Below are 13,149 nucleotides of genomic sequence, written 5' to 3'. Positions count from 1 at the left end.
AATGGCTGACACAGTTTTATGATGCGTGGAAGTGGGTACAGAGAGGATGTCAGGGGTAAGTTTTTTACACCGAGAGTGGTGGGTGCATGGAAGAGTCTCTTAAGAGCCTCTTAGATAGGTACATGGAACTTAGAATAATAGAGGCCTATGCAGTAGGGAAATCATAGGCATTTTCTAGAATGGGTTACATGGTCAGCACAACATTGTGGGCTGAAGGACCTGTAATGTGCTGTAGATTTCTATAAGTACCGAAATGTCACCAGATATTACCGTGACATTCATTTTCTTGCAGGCATTTCCAGTAAAATAAAGAAATAAATAACATTTATGATAAACTATACATAAACTATGACCTACAAGTAACCAACGTGCAAAATAAGACAAATCGTGCAAATTAATACAAAAATATGTTGTAGAGGGTTTGGAAGTGAGCCCATAGGTTGTGGAATCAGTTCAGAGTTGAGGTGAGTGAAATCATCCATGCAGGGGTAGGTACTGGAGCCTAATGGTTGAAGGGTACTAACTGTTCCTGAACCCGGTGGTGTGTGACCGAAGGCTCCTGTACCTCCTTGATGGCAGCGGTGAGAAGAGAGCCTGGTCTGGATGGTGGGGATTCTCGATGATGGATGCTGCTTTCCTGCAACAACACTCCTTGCAGATATACTTCGTAGTGGAACGGCTTACTTGTGGGCTGTATCCACTACATTTTATAGGCTTTTCCGTTCATGGGCTTTGGTGTTTCCAGACCAGATCATGACACAAACATTCAGGATACTCTCAGAAAGCAATACATGACATAAACTTCCCTGGATTACTCCATCTACAAAGAGACTGGCGATGCAACACAGACAGGAGTTGTGTTGGTAATCACTTGCACCACTTCCACTTTCTGAATATCAATGAACTGTTAATGAAGGCAATGTTTACTCTTGCATTACAGAGCCACAGAGCCAAAGCGTGTAACCCTGAACATGTCTGCTGTCAGGACTGTTATGCAGAATAAATTTGGGGAATACCAGAAGTACCAGACAACCATATTGCAGACACTAGGTGAGGAAAATCAAGGCACATTTATCTCAGTTAAACTCCGTCTGCCATTTCTCAGCCCATTTCTGTAACTGATCTATTTCATGCTGTATTATTTGACAGTCTTCCACACTATCCACAACTCCACCAATCTTGGTATCATCTGCAAACTTACTGACCCATCCATTTGCATATCATCCAGGTCATTCATATACATCAAAAACAGCAGAGGTCCCAGTACAGTACCCAGCGAAACACCACTAATTACAAACCTCCACCTGAATAAGTCCTTTTAGCCACTATCCTCTCTCTTCTACACGCGTCAGTTCTGAATCCATACAGTTAATTCACTGCGACCCCAGTGCATCTTAGTCTTCTGGATTAACCACTCTTGAGGGACTTTGTCAAATGCTTTACTGAAATCCATGTAGACAACATCCACTGTCCTACTTTCATTAATCTCTCATTATCTTGTCAAAAAAGTCATCCAATTTGGTAAGACACAACCTGCCCTTCATAAAGCCTGCTGCCTCTCCCCAATTAGGCCATGAGTTTCCAAATGCTCATATATCCTATCCCTAAGAATTTTCTTCAGCAATATCCTGACAACCTGCGTGAGACTCACTGGTCTATAGTTCCCAGGATTTTCCCTTGTTCCCTTTTTACATAAAGCTGCAACAATAACCACTGGCCAGTCCTCTGGTACCTTGCTTGTGCCAAGAGAGGATGTGAAGGTACTGGTCAAAGACCCAACAACCTCATCTCTTGCCTCCTTCAATAACATGGGCTAAATCCCATCATGCCCTGGAGACCTTTCAAGTGGAGGTCTGTAATTAGTGGTGTTTTGCTGGGTACCGTACTGGAACCTCTGCTGTTTTTGATGTATATGAATTACTCATTAGGAGACCCAACACTTCTTCCTCCTTGACCTCTAAAATGCCCTAACACATTTGTACACTCAGCACTAATCTGAGTGGTAAATACTGAAGCAAAGTACTCATTAAGTACCTCACTCTCATTCTCCACATCCAAGCAAGTGGCCCTTCTACCTTTATCCTTGAGTGTTCACACCTGTCTCTAGTTACCCTCTTGCTCTTGATGTATGTATAAAGCACCTTGGGATTCACCTTAATTCTTCTTGCAAAAGACGTCATGGCCCCTGCTAGCTTTCCTAATTCCTTTCTTTAGTTCTTTTCTGGCTTCTTTAAACTCGTCGTGTGCTTTGTTTGATCCTAACTTCAGAAGCTTTACATATTTTTCCTTTTTCTTCTTGACTAAATTCATTTCCCTTTGGACGTCCAAGGTTCTCTTGTCTTTCCTTCTTTGTCCTTCCTTCTGGCAGGAAAATACTTTTCCTGTACTCTGTACAATTGATCCTCAATCACCCTACACATGTCTAATATGGACTTGCCCAGAAAAAAGGTGTTCCCAATTAACTCTTCTTTGTTCCTGACTGATGCCCTCATAATTTGCCCAACACCAATTTAAAACTGGACCTATCCTTATCTATGGCTATCCTGAAAGTTAAGGGATTGTGTTCACTCTTCCCTAACAGTTCACCCACTGAACAATCAGTCACCTAGCTAGGCTCACTATGAAACACCAGGTCCAGCAGGGCCACTCCTGTCATTGGACCAAACACATATTGATTTAAAAAATATTCCTGAACGAGTTATGACCCATCTAAACGCCTTGCAAAAAGGTCCCAGTTTATATACTTCCTTAATCTGATTATATTTCTGTTTGTCAATGTCCCAGTGGCTACTGGGGAGTCTGCAGTAGAATCTAATCAGTGTGATTGCAACCTTTCCTATTCCTGGGTTCTACCCAGTGTCTGACCCCTCCATATGTCCCTGATTAATACTGCATCTCCTCAACCTTTTACCTCCTTCTCTCTCCTTTCTAAAACATTGAAAACCTGGTAAATTAATCTCCCATCCCTGCCCCTCTCTCAGCAAAGTTTCAGTAATGGCTGCAACATCATCATTCCATGTACTGATGCATGCTCATCACGCTGAACCATAATACTCCTAGCATTAAATCATACACACTTCAAACCATCAACTAACTTGTTTTTGTTGTTCTGTTATTGAACACCCAGTTCACCAACCTCTCACACCTTCCCTTGTTTTAACTTGCTGCATGATTTTCCGAATTATGGGATGTGACAACAAGGAGATACAATTATTGTGTCCTCATTTATTTTATCTTCTCACCACCCCTTGGTGTGCCTCCTTCCCTCTCTCCCATGGACCACTCTCCTCTCCTATCATATTCCTTCCTCTCCAGCCCTTCATTTTTCCCACTCACCCAGCTTCTACTGTCACCTTCTAGCTAGCCTCCTCCCCTTCCCCTCCAGCTTTATATTCTGGCATTTTACCCTTTCCTTTCTGGCCCTGATGAAGGGTCTTGGCCCAAAGCATCGACTGTTTATTCATTTCCATAGATGCTGCCTGACCTGCGAGTTCCTCCTGCATTTTATGTGTGTTACTCTGGATTTCAGCAACTCTTGTGTTCTGTTATTGTTTTATAGAACATAGAATAGTATAGCACATTACAGGCCCTTTGGCCCACAATGTTGTGCCGACCCTCAAACCCTGCCTCCCATATAACCCCCCCCCACCTTAAATTCCTCCATATACCTGTCTAGTAGTCTCTTAAACTTCACTAGTGTATCTGCCTCCACCACTGACTCAGGCAGTGCATTCCACACACCAACCACCCTCTGAGTGAAAAACCTTCCTCTAATATCCCCCTTGAACTTCCCTCCCTTTACCTTAAAGCTGTGTCCTCTTGTATTGAGCAGTGGTGCCCTGGGGAAGAGGTGCTGGCTGTCCACTCTATCTATTCCTCTTAATATCTTGTACACCTCTATCATGTATCCTTTCATCCTCCTTCTCTCCAAAGAGTAAAGCCCTAGCTCCCTTAATCTTTGATCATAATCCATACTCTCTAAACCAGGCAGCATCCTGGTAAATCTCCTCTGTACCCTTTCCAATGCTTCCACAACCTTCCTATACTGAGGCAACCAGAACTGGACACAGTACTCCAAATGTGGCCTAACTAGAGTTTTATAGAGCTGCATCATTACATTGCATCTCTTAAACTCTATCCCTCGACTTATGAAAGCTAACACCCCATAAGTTTTCTTAACTACCCTATCTATCTGTGAGGCAACTTTCAGGGATCTGTGGACATGTACCCCCAGATCCTTCTGCTCCTCCACACTACCAAGTATCCTGCCATTTATTTTGTAGTCTGCCTTGGAGTTTGTCCTTCCAAAGTGTACCACCTCACACTTCTCTGGGTTGAACTCCATCTGCCACTTCTCAGCCCACTTCTGCATCCTATCAATGTCTCTCTGCAATCTTCGACAATCCTCTACACTATCTACAACACCACCAACCTTTGTGTCGTCTGCAAACTTGCCAACCCACACTTCTACCCCACATCCAGGTCGTTAATAAAAATCACGAAAAGTAGAGGTCCCAGAACAGATCCTTGTGGGACACCACTAGTCACAACCCACCAATCTGAATGTACTCCCTCCACCACTACCCTCTGCCTTCTGTAGGCAAGCCAATTCTGAATCCACCTGGCCAAACTTCCCTGGATCCCATGCCTTCTGACTTTCTGAATAAGCCTACCATGTGGAACCTTGTCAAATGCCTTACTAAAATCCATGTAGCTCATATCCACTGCACTACCCTCATCTATGTGCCTGGTCACCTCCTCAAAGAACTCTAACAAGCTTGTTAGGCACGATCTGCCCTTCACAAAGCCATGCTGATGGTCCCTGATCAGACCACGATTCTCTAAATGCCCATAGATCCTATCTCTAAGAATCTTTTCCAACAGATTTCCCACCACAGACTTAAGGCTCACTGGTCTATAATTACCTGGACTATCCCTACTACCTTTTTTGAACAAGGGGACAACATTCGCCTCCCTCCAATCCTCCGGTACCATTCCCGTGGACAACGAGGACATAAAGATCCTAGCCAGAGGCTCAGCAATCTCTTCCCTTGCCTCGTGGAACAGCCTGGGGAATATTCTGTCAGGCCCCAGGGACTTATCAGTCCTAATGTATTTTAACAGCTCCAACACCTCCTCTCCCTTAATATCAACATGCTCCAGAACATCGACCTCACTCATATTGTCCTCGCCGTCATCAAGTTCCCTCTCAGTGGTGAATACTGAAGAGAAGTATTCATTGAGGACCTTGCTCACTTTTGTTATTGAGCATCCAGTTCCCAGACCCTCTCACACCGTAACTCGGAAAAGGTTAAAGGTTAGAGGCCAGACTAAAACTGGTCACTGCTCATCCAGGTTTGGGGGTTCAGTTCATGGCTAAGAACCCGAACTGGTCAAAAAACAATGAAACAATGAAGGAACAGCAATGAAGAATTCATCTGTACAGACAGAGGTGGAGGACGTTCATTGTCGCCCTAAATGCCAATAGCATAATGGACAGGTGTGTGTGCTATAGATGCTGCCTGACTGCTGAGTTCCTCCAGCATTTTGTGTGTGAGGTTCTGGACTTCCAGTGTCTGCAGACTTCCTCATATTTATTTTCTGTTTATTTTTCATTTCAGTGTGCTGTTAGATGATGAATTAATTTTGGATGAAGAGGGATTTCCTTAGAAAATGCTCAATGCTGATTCTTAGAAACCGCATTACTACTGCAACTGAAGTTCTGCACCTTGGATTCAAGAGATGGAACTACAAGCCCCTTTACTTTGTCTATTGCTTTTCTTCAGATTTTCGGATGTGGACTGAGTAGGGTTTTTCACAATATTCTGATGTGTCCATTTGAAGCCGTGTTGAGGGTAAACACCTCACCATCAGATTGAGTAGATTCATTGTATAGGCTTGATCATCTCAGATAGTGAAGGTCTTTGGTACAGGTTTCACTGGGGTGGAGATATTATTGGTGAGAGGTCTTCATTGGTCAGTCGATCAGTAGGTTAAGGATTCAAGTCCAGTTGCATTCAAGGAACGAATATAGCAGAGTTTTAAAGAGAAGCCACGGTGTCCCTTCACTAAAATATATCATTGTCACGGTGCGTGCTGGCAACGACTAAACCCAGTTGCGGAGGAACGACAGACTCTCATGTAGAAACAGAAACAAGAGATTAAACTTAAGAATTCCAGTGGAACATCAGTGGCACAACCGAGCAACACTGAGACAAATCATTCTCAATGCCAGGACCCAGTGATGAGTGCTAATCACAGTAGGTAGAAAACCCGTGCCGGAAACAATGCCCTTGACAAGATTAAACAGAAAGTACAAGAGCTTAATGATTCTAGTTAAGACAACTATTATTGAATATAGGTGCTTGAGAAAACTCGAAGCTGAACACTTCTTGGTTTCTCAAGCCCCGCTGCAGAGGCCCCCAGGGTTCATGATAATCGTCTTGTCCAAATGCTATTTTTGCTTCTGAGAGCCTTCTGTGTACAGAGTGGGTGTGACACTCTCCACATAATAGTAGTGACCAAACTTGGAAATTGCATTACTGGAGGTAAATGGTAATGGAGTGGGAGGGGAAGAGGGAGAGGGGAAAGGATAGTTAAGGAGGTTAAGAGATTTATACAAAATACGAATAGGAAAAGACAGATATTAACTGTCACTTGGTCAAAATTACTCTTGTATACCAAGTACAAAATGCTAGAAGAACTCAGCAGGTCACTCAGTGTCTGTGGTGAGGAATAAGCAGTCGACGTTTGGGTCTGTGATGCTTTCAGCCAGAGTATCAACTGTTTATTCCACTCTGTAGATGCTGCCTGACCTTCTGAGTTCTGTCGGCATTTTGTCTTTATTGCTCAAGATTTTCAGCATCTGCGAAATCTCTTATGTACCATTATCACTTTTAGAGTTAAACTTTGATTTCTTTCAGAATTAAAGAGCAAGTAATTTTTGTCTGAGCTTGATTTGTTTTCTGTGTGTCCCTGTGCAACGATATTCATGGTGGAGCCTGATCTACGGCAGAAGTGATGTCATACCACATGGCCATTGTAGACCATCTCTGTAGCCCACCTTATGATCAATGTGGCAAGTGACTAGAGGGTCAGCTGCTTCCATCCTTCTGGAGTGCTGCAGGGCTTGTGCCAGCCCTTCGACAGGGCCTTTTCTGCAGTGCTCTGCATTATGGGAATGTTCACCCACCATTGCTGGCTGTCTTGCCTCAAAATCCCCAACAATTCATTTGCAATGGGAAAATATGAGGGTGAAAAATAGGGACAATGTGAATTCTTTGCCCTGGGAATCAGGGAAAGAGTGGAGCAAATTCCAATAGCATTATCAAATAAAACAGCACAGGAACAGGCCCTTTGGCCCACGAATTTGTTCAAAGTTCAAAGTAAATTTATTATTAAAGTACATATATGTCACCATATTGTAAATAATTTGGAAGATGTGTAGCTCAGGTGGTTGATGGTCGGTTTAAGTTGTTCTCCGATCTTGGCAATTTACTTACAAATGGTTTGTGACCATAGGAGAAGACATCATCAGAGCCCTTTTGATTGTGGAGTGTTCTCTGAATGCTTGGCCTTTATTCTGTTAACAAACACGTAGACCTCGATTCTATTTATGAGCCCATGCAGGCAAATTTCCTGACCACAGCACACAAAGTTCACCACACAGCCAATCAGCGACGTGATTTCCTCCCCACATCACAATTGCATTTCTGAAATGACGTCTAGTCAACTGATTGAGAAGTATAGAATGGTCAGGCATTCGGAGGACACGCCACAATCAACAGCACACTGATCATGTCTTCCCTCTTGGAGTCAAACCTTCGCAAGTAAGTTGGCAAGATTGGAGAACATCCCAACCCAACCATGTCAGCATCTCCTGTACTACCCTGAGATTCATTTTGTTGCTGGCACCCACAACAGAGCCAAGAAATACAATAGAATGAATGAAGAACTGAACACGAAGACTGACAAGCAACCAATGTGCAAAAGAAGACAAACCGTGCAAGTGCAAATAAAATTAATGATAGTAATAAATAATACTGAGTACATGAGTACTGCAGTCCATAGGTTGTGGAATCAGTTCAGAGTTGTGTTGAGTGAAGTTATCCACACTGGTTCGGGAGTCTGATGGTTGAGGGTAATACCTTTTCCTAAACCAGATGGTGTGGGTACTGAGTCTTCTGTATCTCCTTTCCAATGGCAGCAGCGAGACGAGAGCATGACCTGAAGGTTCTTGATGATAGATGCTTCTTTCTTGTGGCAACGCTACCTGTAGATGTGCTCTGTGGTGGGAAGGGCATTTCCTGTGATGCTCTGGGCTATATTCACCCCTTTTGGTTGGCTTTTCTATTTTCAGCATGTTTCCATTGGTGTTGTGTTAATCTAAATTAATTAAACTAGAAATTAAATGTCTAATTAATGCCTGCTGCTGTGAAAGATTTTCTTTGTTGGACTCTTTCTTTGTACCCTTCAGCTCATAAATGAAATTTTCATTTTTGAAATCTTTTTATTGATACATAATCTTCTACAGCTATAAAATGATACAGAACTTCAACAAGTTGATATATATTCAATTAATGAAGCTGAAAAAAATTATAAAAAAGTATAATATATGATCATGAAAAAAATTTATAAGGAAAAGAAAGAAAGAAGAGAACCCCAACTTACTAAAAAAAGGAAACCCCACTAACTACAAGAGAAAGAAAAAGAAAAAAGAAAAAAAACCCATTAGGAATCAACTTCCGGAGCAATTCGACTTACCATCGTCCATATACATAAAAAAAGAATCATCAACCGCAAATTCATGTTTATATAAAACAAAATTGGAAGGAAACCATATAAAATAATTCAAATTAAATGATAATATTTGGCAAAAGAGCCCCATCTTCTCTCAAAATCAAATCAAGGATCAAAAGTTTTACTTCTGATTTTTTCCAAACTGAGACATAACATTACTTGAGAAAACCATTGAATTAATGTTGGGACAGAGGTATCTTTCCATTTCAATAAAATAGCTCTTATTGCCAAACAATGTAACAAATACAATTACATGTTGGTCTGAAGATGAGATACCCTGAATATGATGCGGAACTATTCCAAATAGAACAGTTAATGTATTAGGTTGTAAATTAATTTTCAGAGCTTTAGAAATTGCAGAAAATAAAGATTTCCAAAAGGATTTTAATGAAGGACATGACCAGAACATATGAGACAAAGTGGCTGCTTCAGTTTTACCCCTATCACAGTAATTGTCTATGTTAGGAAATATTTTAGATAGTCTCTCCTTTGTTAAATAATGACAGTGAACAATTTTAAATTGAATTAAACAATGATTGGCACATATCGAAGAAGAATTGACCATTTTCAGAACTCGCAACCAATCTTTGTTAACAAAGGTCATATTAAGTTTTCTCTCCCAATCTCGTTTAATCTTTAGTGAGAGGTTATCTTTTTGTAGTAAAAATAAATTATAAATTCTACCAATAGAACCTCTTACTAAAGGATTCATATTCAAAATAGTATCCAACAAATCAGACTCTTACAAATATGGAAACTTAGATAAGTATTTTTGTAAAAAATGTCTAACCTGAAAATATTGCACAAAGTGTGTATGAGAGAGAGAGAATATTTACTAATTAACTCTTAAAAAGTCATCAATGGACCATCACAAAATAAATCTGCTAAAAAAACAGATCCCCTTATTTCTCCATAATAGAAAAATGGGATCAGTTATTGAAGGTTTAAATAAAAAATTTCAATATTGAGAGCTAGACAATTTAAATTGTGTAAAATTTTAAAAATTGTGAAACTGAAACCAAATCCATAAGGACTATTTAATAACAGGGTAGAGATTTAAATTTGGAATTTTAGAGAAATGTAAAGGTAATGGAGCTCCTAATAATGAGGTTAAATGAAATTGTTTGTTAGCTTTTAATTCTAAATCAATCCAAGCTGGTGTTTGGCTCTTGTTGAGCCAATATAGCCAAAAACATAATTGTCGAATATTAACAGCCCAACGATACAGTCTTAAATTAGGAAGTGCAAGTCCACCATCTTTTTTAGGTTTTTGTAAATGATACTTATTAATTCTTGGTCTTTTATTGTTCTGAATAAAGGACGAAATAATAGTCAATTTGATCAAATTTTTTTTAGTTAAAAAGATAGGTATATTTTGAAAAATATATGAAAATCTAGGTAAAATCATCATTTTCACGGCATGGATATGACCTATTAAAGAAAGTGTAAGTGGGTTCCATCTGGAAAATAATTGTTTCATAAAGTCCATTAAAGGAACTACATCAGCTTTATAAAGATCTTTATATTTTTTAGTAATCATATTACCTAAATATATAAAAGAATTAACAATTCTAAATGGAATATTGTTATATATGGAAACAGAAGCACTTAGTGTAAACAATTCACTTTTATTTAAGTTAAGTTTATATCCTGAAAATTTTCCAAAATCATTTAGTATTTCCAGAAGATTAGGAATAGATTCCTCAGGGTTTGAAATATAAACCAAAAGATCATCTGCGTAAAGAGAAACCTTATGTATAGTCCCATTTATAGAGATACCATGAATATTTTTACCTTCACAAAGTGTTATGGCCAAAGGCTCCGGTACAAAATTAAATAATAAAGGGCTTAATGGACATCCCTATCTAGTACCTTGTGCAAGTGAAAATAAAGAGGACCTAAGACCATTCGTAATAACAGTAGCAGTAGGATTCTTATAGATTATTTGAATCCATCTATTAAAATTATTACCAAAACCAATTTTTTCTAATACCTTAAACAGATATGTCCACTCAACTCTATCAAATGCCTCCAAGAGAAATAACACATTGGGGTTTCTTAGATAGTGATGAATATATAACGTTCATCAGTCACCGAATATTGGAGAAAGTGTAACGGCCTTTAATAAAGCCTGTTTGATCCATAGAAACAATTTTCCAAACGGTTAGCCATAATCTTAGAGAGAATTTTTGCATCCACATTTAATAACGAACTAGGTCTATATGATGAACATTCAGTAAGATCTTTATATTTCTTAAGGATTAAGGAAGCAGAAGCTTCATAAAAAGAAGGTAAATTACCCTTCTCAAAAGATTCATGAAATATTTCCAAAAGATATGAAGAGTAATTTTTCAAATTTGTTGTAAAATCCTACCGAATAGCCATTAAGTCCAGGAGCTTTACCTGACTGCATTGACAACACAGCTTTCTGAATTTCATGCTCAGTGATTGGAGCATCAAGCATCTGTTGATCTTCAACAGTAATTTGAGGAAATTTAATCTTATGTAAAAAAGCATTAATTTTAGAGGAATCTGCAGCAAATTGAGATTTATAAAGAACAGAATAAAAATCCTGAAAAATATTATTAATGTCTTCATGGTTACTTGTTAAATCCCCATTATCTTCACAAATCTTTAAAATTTGTCTTTTAGCTCTAGCTGCCCTTAATTGAGAAGCTAAGAGCTTATTATTTTTATCTCCAGAAATATAAAACTGACTTTTCAATTTAAGCAAATATCCTCCAATAGGATAAGTTAATAATAAGTTATATTGTGATTGTAATTTCACTTAAACAAATCAATATTTGGAGAGGTTGCATTGATGTAATCTAGATCTTTAATTTGTTTAGAAATATTATCTAATTCCATTCTTGTCTGTTTCTTTAGCTTAGCTATATACAAAATAATCTGACCGCGTAAACAGGCTTTTAATGTATCCCAAATCACTAACTTTGAAATGTTCCCTGTATTATTAAAGAGAAAAACTCTTTTATCTGAGTTTCAATAAACTCAACAAATTCTGATCTTGGTAACAAATGTTCTGGGAAGCGCCAAAGTGGTCTTGTAGAAGCAACATCTTTCAGTTCAAATATTAGGTTTAAAGGAGCATGATCAGAGATAACAATTACATCTTATTCACATTTCTGAACATTGAATAGAAGTCGAGGGTTAACTATAAAATAGTCGATTCTTGAATATTTATTATGAATGTGTGAAAAAAGGAATATTCTCTATCACAAGGATACATATGTCTCCAAATTTCAATTAAGCCATAATCAATTATAAAGGAATTAATAAGTAATGCAGAACGATTGGGGAGTTGATGTTTGGATGATGACTTATCCATTAAAGGATTTAAACAAATATTAAAACCCATTAATAACACATATTCACTTAGATCAAGCAATAGAGCAAATACAGTTTTAAAAATGAGGGATCATCAAGATTTGGTCCATATATATTAACCAAAACCGTTTTCCTGTTGTAAGTTGTTCCTTTAAGAATCAAGAATCTACCATTAATATCAGCTATAGTATTCTCCTGGTTAAAAGGAATATTGGAATCAATAAAAATAGAAATGCCTCTAATTTTACTTTGAGAATTTGCATGAAACTGAGGATTCTTCCAAAATTTAAAAAATAAATTTTTATCACATCACCTGATATGCGTCTCTTGTGCAAAGATTATATCAGGTTGGAATTGGTTAATAGCTTTAAATGTTTTCTTGCACTTAATAGGATGATTCCAACCACGAGCATTCCAACTTAAAACATTTAACTGTTTAAATATCATCATGAGACTTTATATCTGAAAAAAGTAATTCGACGCATGTCAGGATAAGGTGGTCGAAAATGGCGGAGACAAACAACAATAATAATAATTAGAGTACGCTCTGGAATTCCATAATGGGGATAAAAAATATGAAAAGAAAAAAGGAAAAAACCCACCCAAACTACAAAGCCCAGAAATAAGTTGATATCAATCGATGTAAGCCCCAAAGAATGCATAAAAAGCAATTATAAACTCCACCTGCCTGAATAAAAGATAAAATTGAAGAAAGTAATCTCTATCTCCCCCTTCCAGATATAGAACTCATTACAGTCGATAGACAGTTCATTATGACTGAACTAAAGAGAGCAGCTTTTGACATGACCTTCAGTTTAGAAAATAGCCTGCATAATATTAGATAAGGAAAAAAAAGCATGTCCAGAAGAAATTCTTGAAATATTTGCTCCAAAGAAAAACAATCGCCATCTTTAAAATATTAAATCTATCTTTAAAGCGTAAAGAAACCTGGATAATTACTTAAAAGTTCATAATAAAAGTATATGAAGCGAAAAAGCAATTAGT

The 13,149-nt window shown here is 38.4% G+C and overlaps 1 protein-coding gene across 1 annotated transcript in view; it reads left to right on the top strand.

The window, feature by feature from the left end:
• Nucleotides 1-8,374, top strand: part of LOC140727467 (E3 ubiquitin/ISG15 ligase TRIM25-like) — a 56,197-nt gene extending 47,823 nt beyond the window's left edge. The window contains exons 8-9 of the mRNA XM_073044794.1: nucleotides 941-1,050; nucleotides 5,622-8,374. Of these exons, the coding sequence (XP_072900895.1) occupies nucleotides 941-1,050; nucleotides 5,622-5,632 (121 nt within the window). The 3' untranslated portion in view covers nucleotides 5,633-8,374. The remainder of the gene's footprint in view (nucleotides 1-940; nucleotides 1,051-5,621) is intronic.
• The last annotated feature ends 4,775 nt before the right edge of the window (nucleotides 8,375-13,149 follow it).

Source organism: Hemitrygon akajei, chromosome 5, assembly GCF_048418815.1.
Source record: "Hemitrygon akajei chromosome 5, sHemAka1.3, whole genome shotgun sequence".
NCBI classification, from domain to species: Eukaryota; Metazoa; Chordata; class Chondrichthyes; order Myliobatiformes; family Dasyatidae; genus Hemitrygon; species Hemitrygon akajei.
The sequence above is the reverse complement of the archived record's forward strand: the minus strand, read 5'-3'. Positions and strand labels throughout refer to the sequence as shown.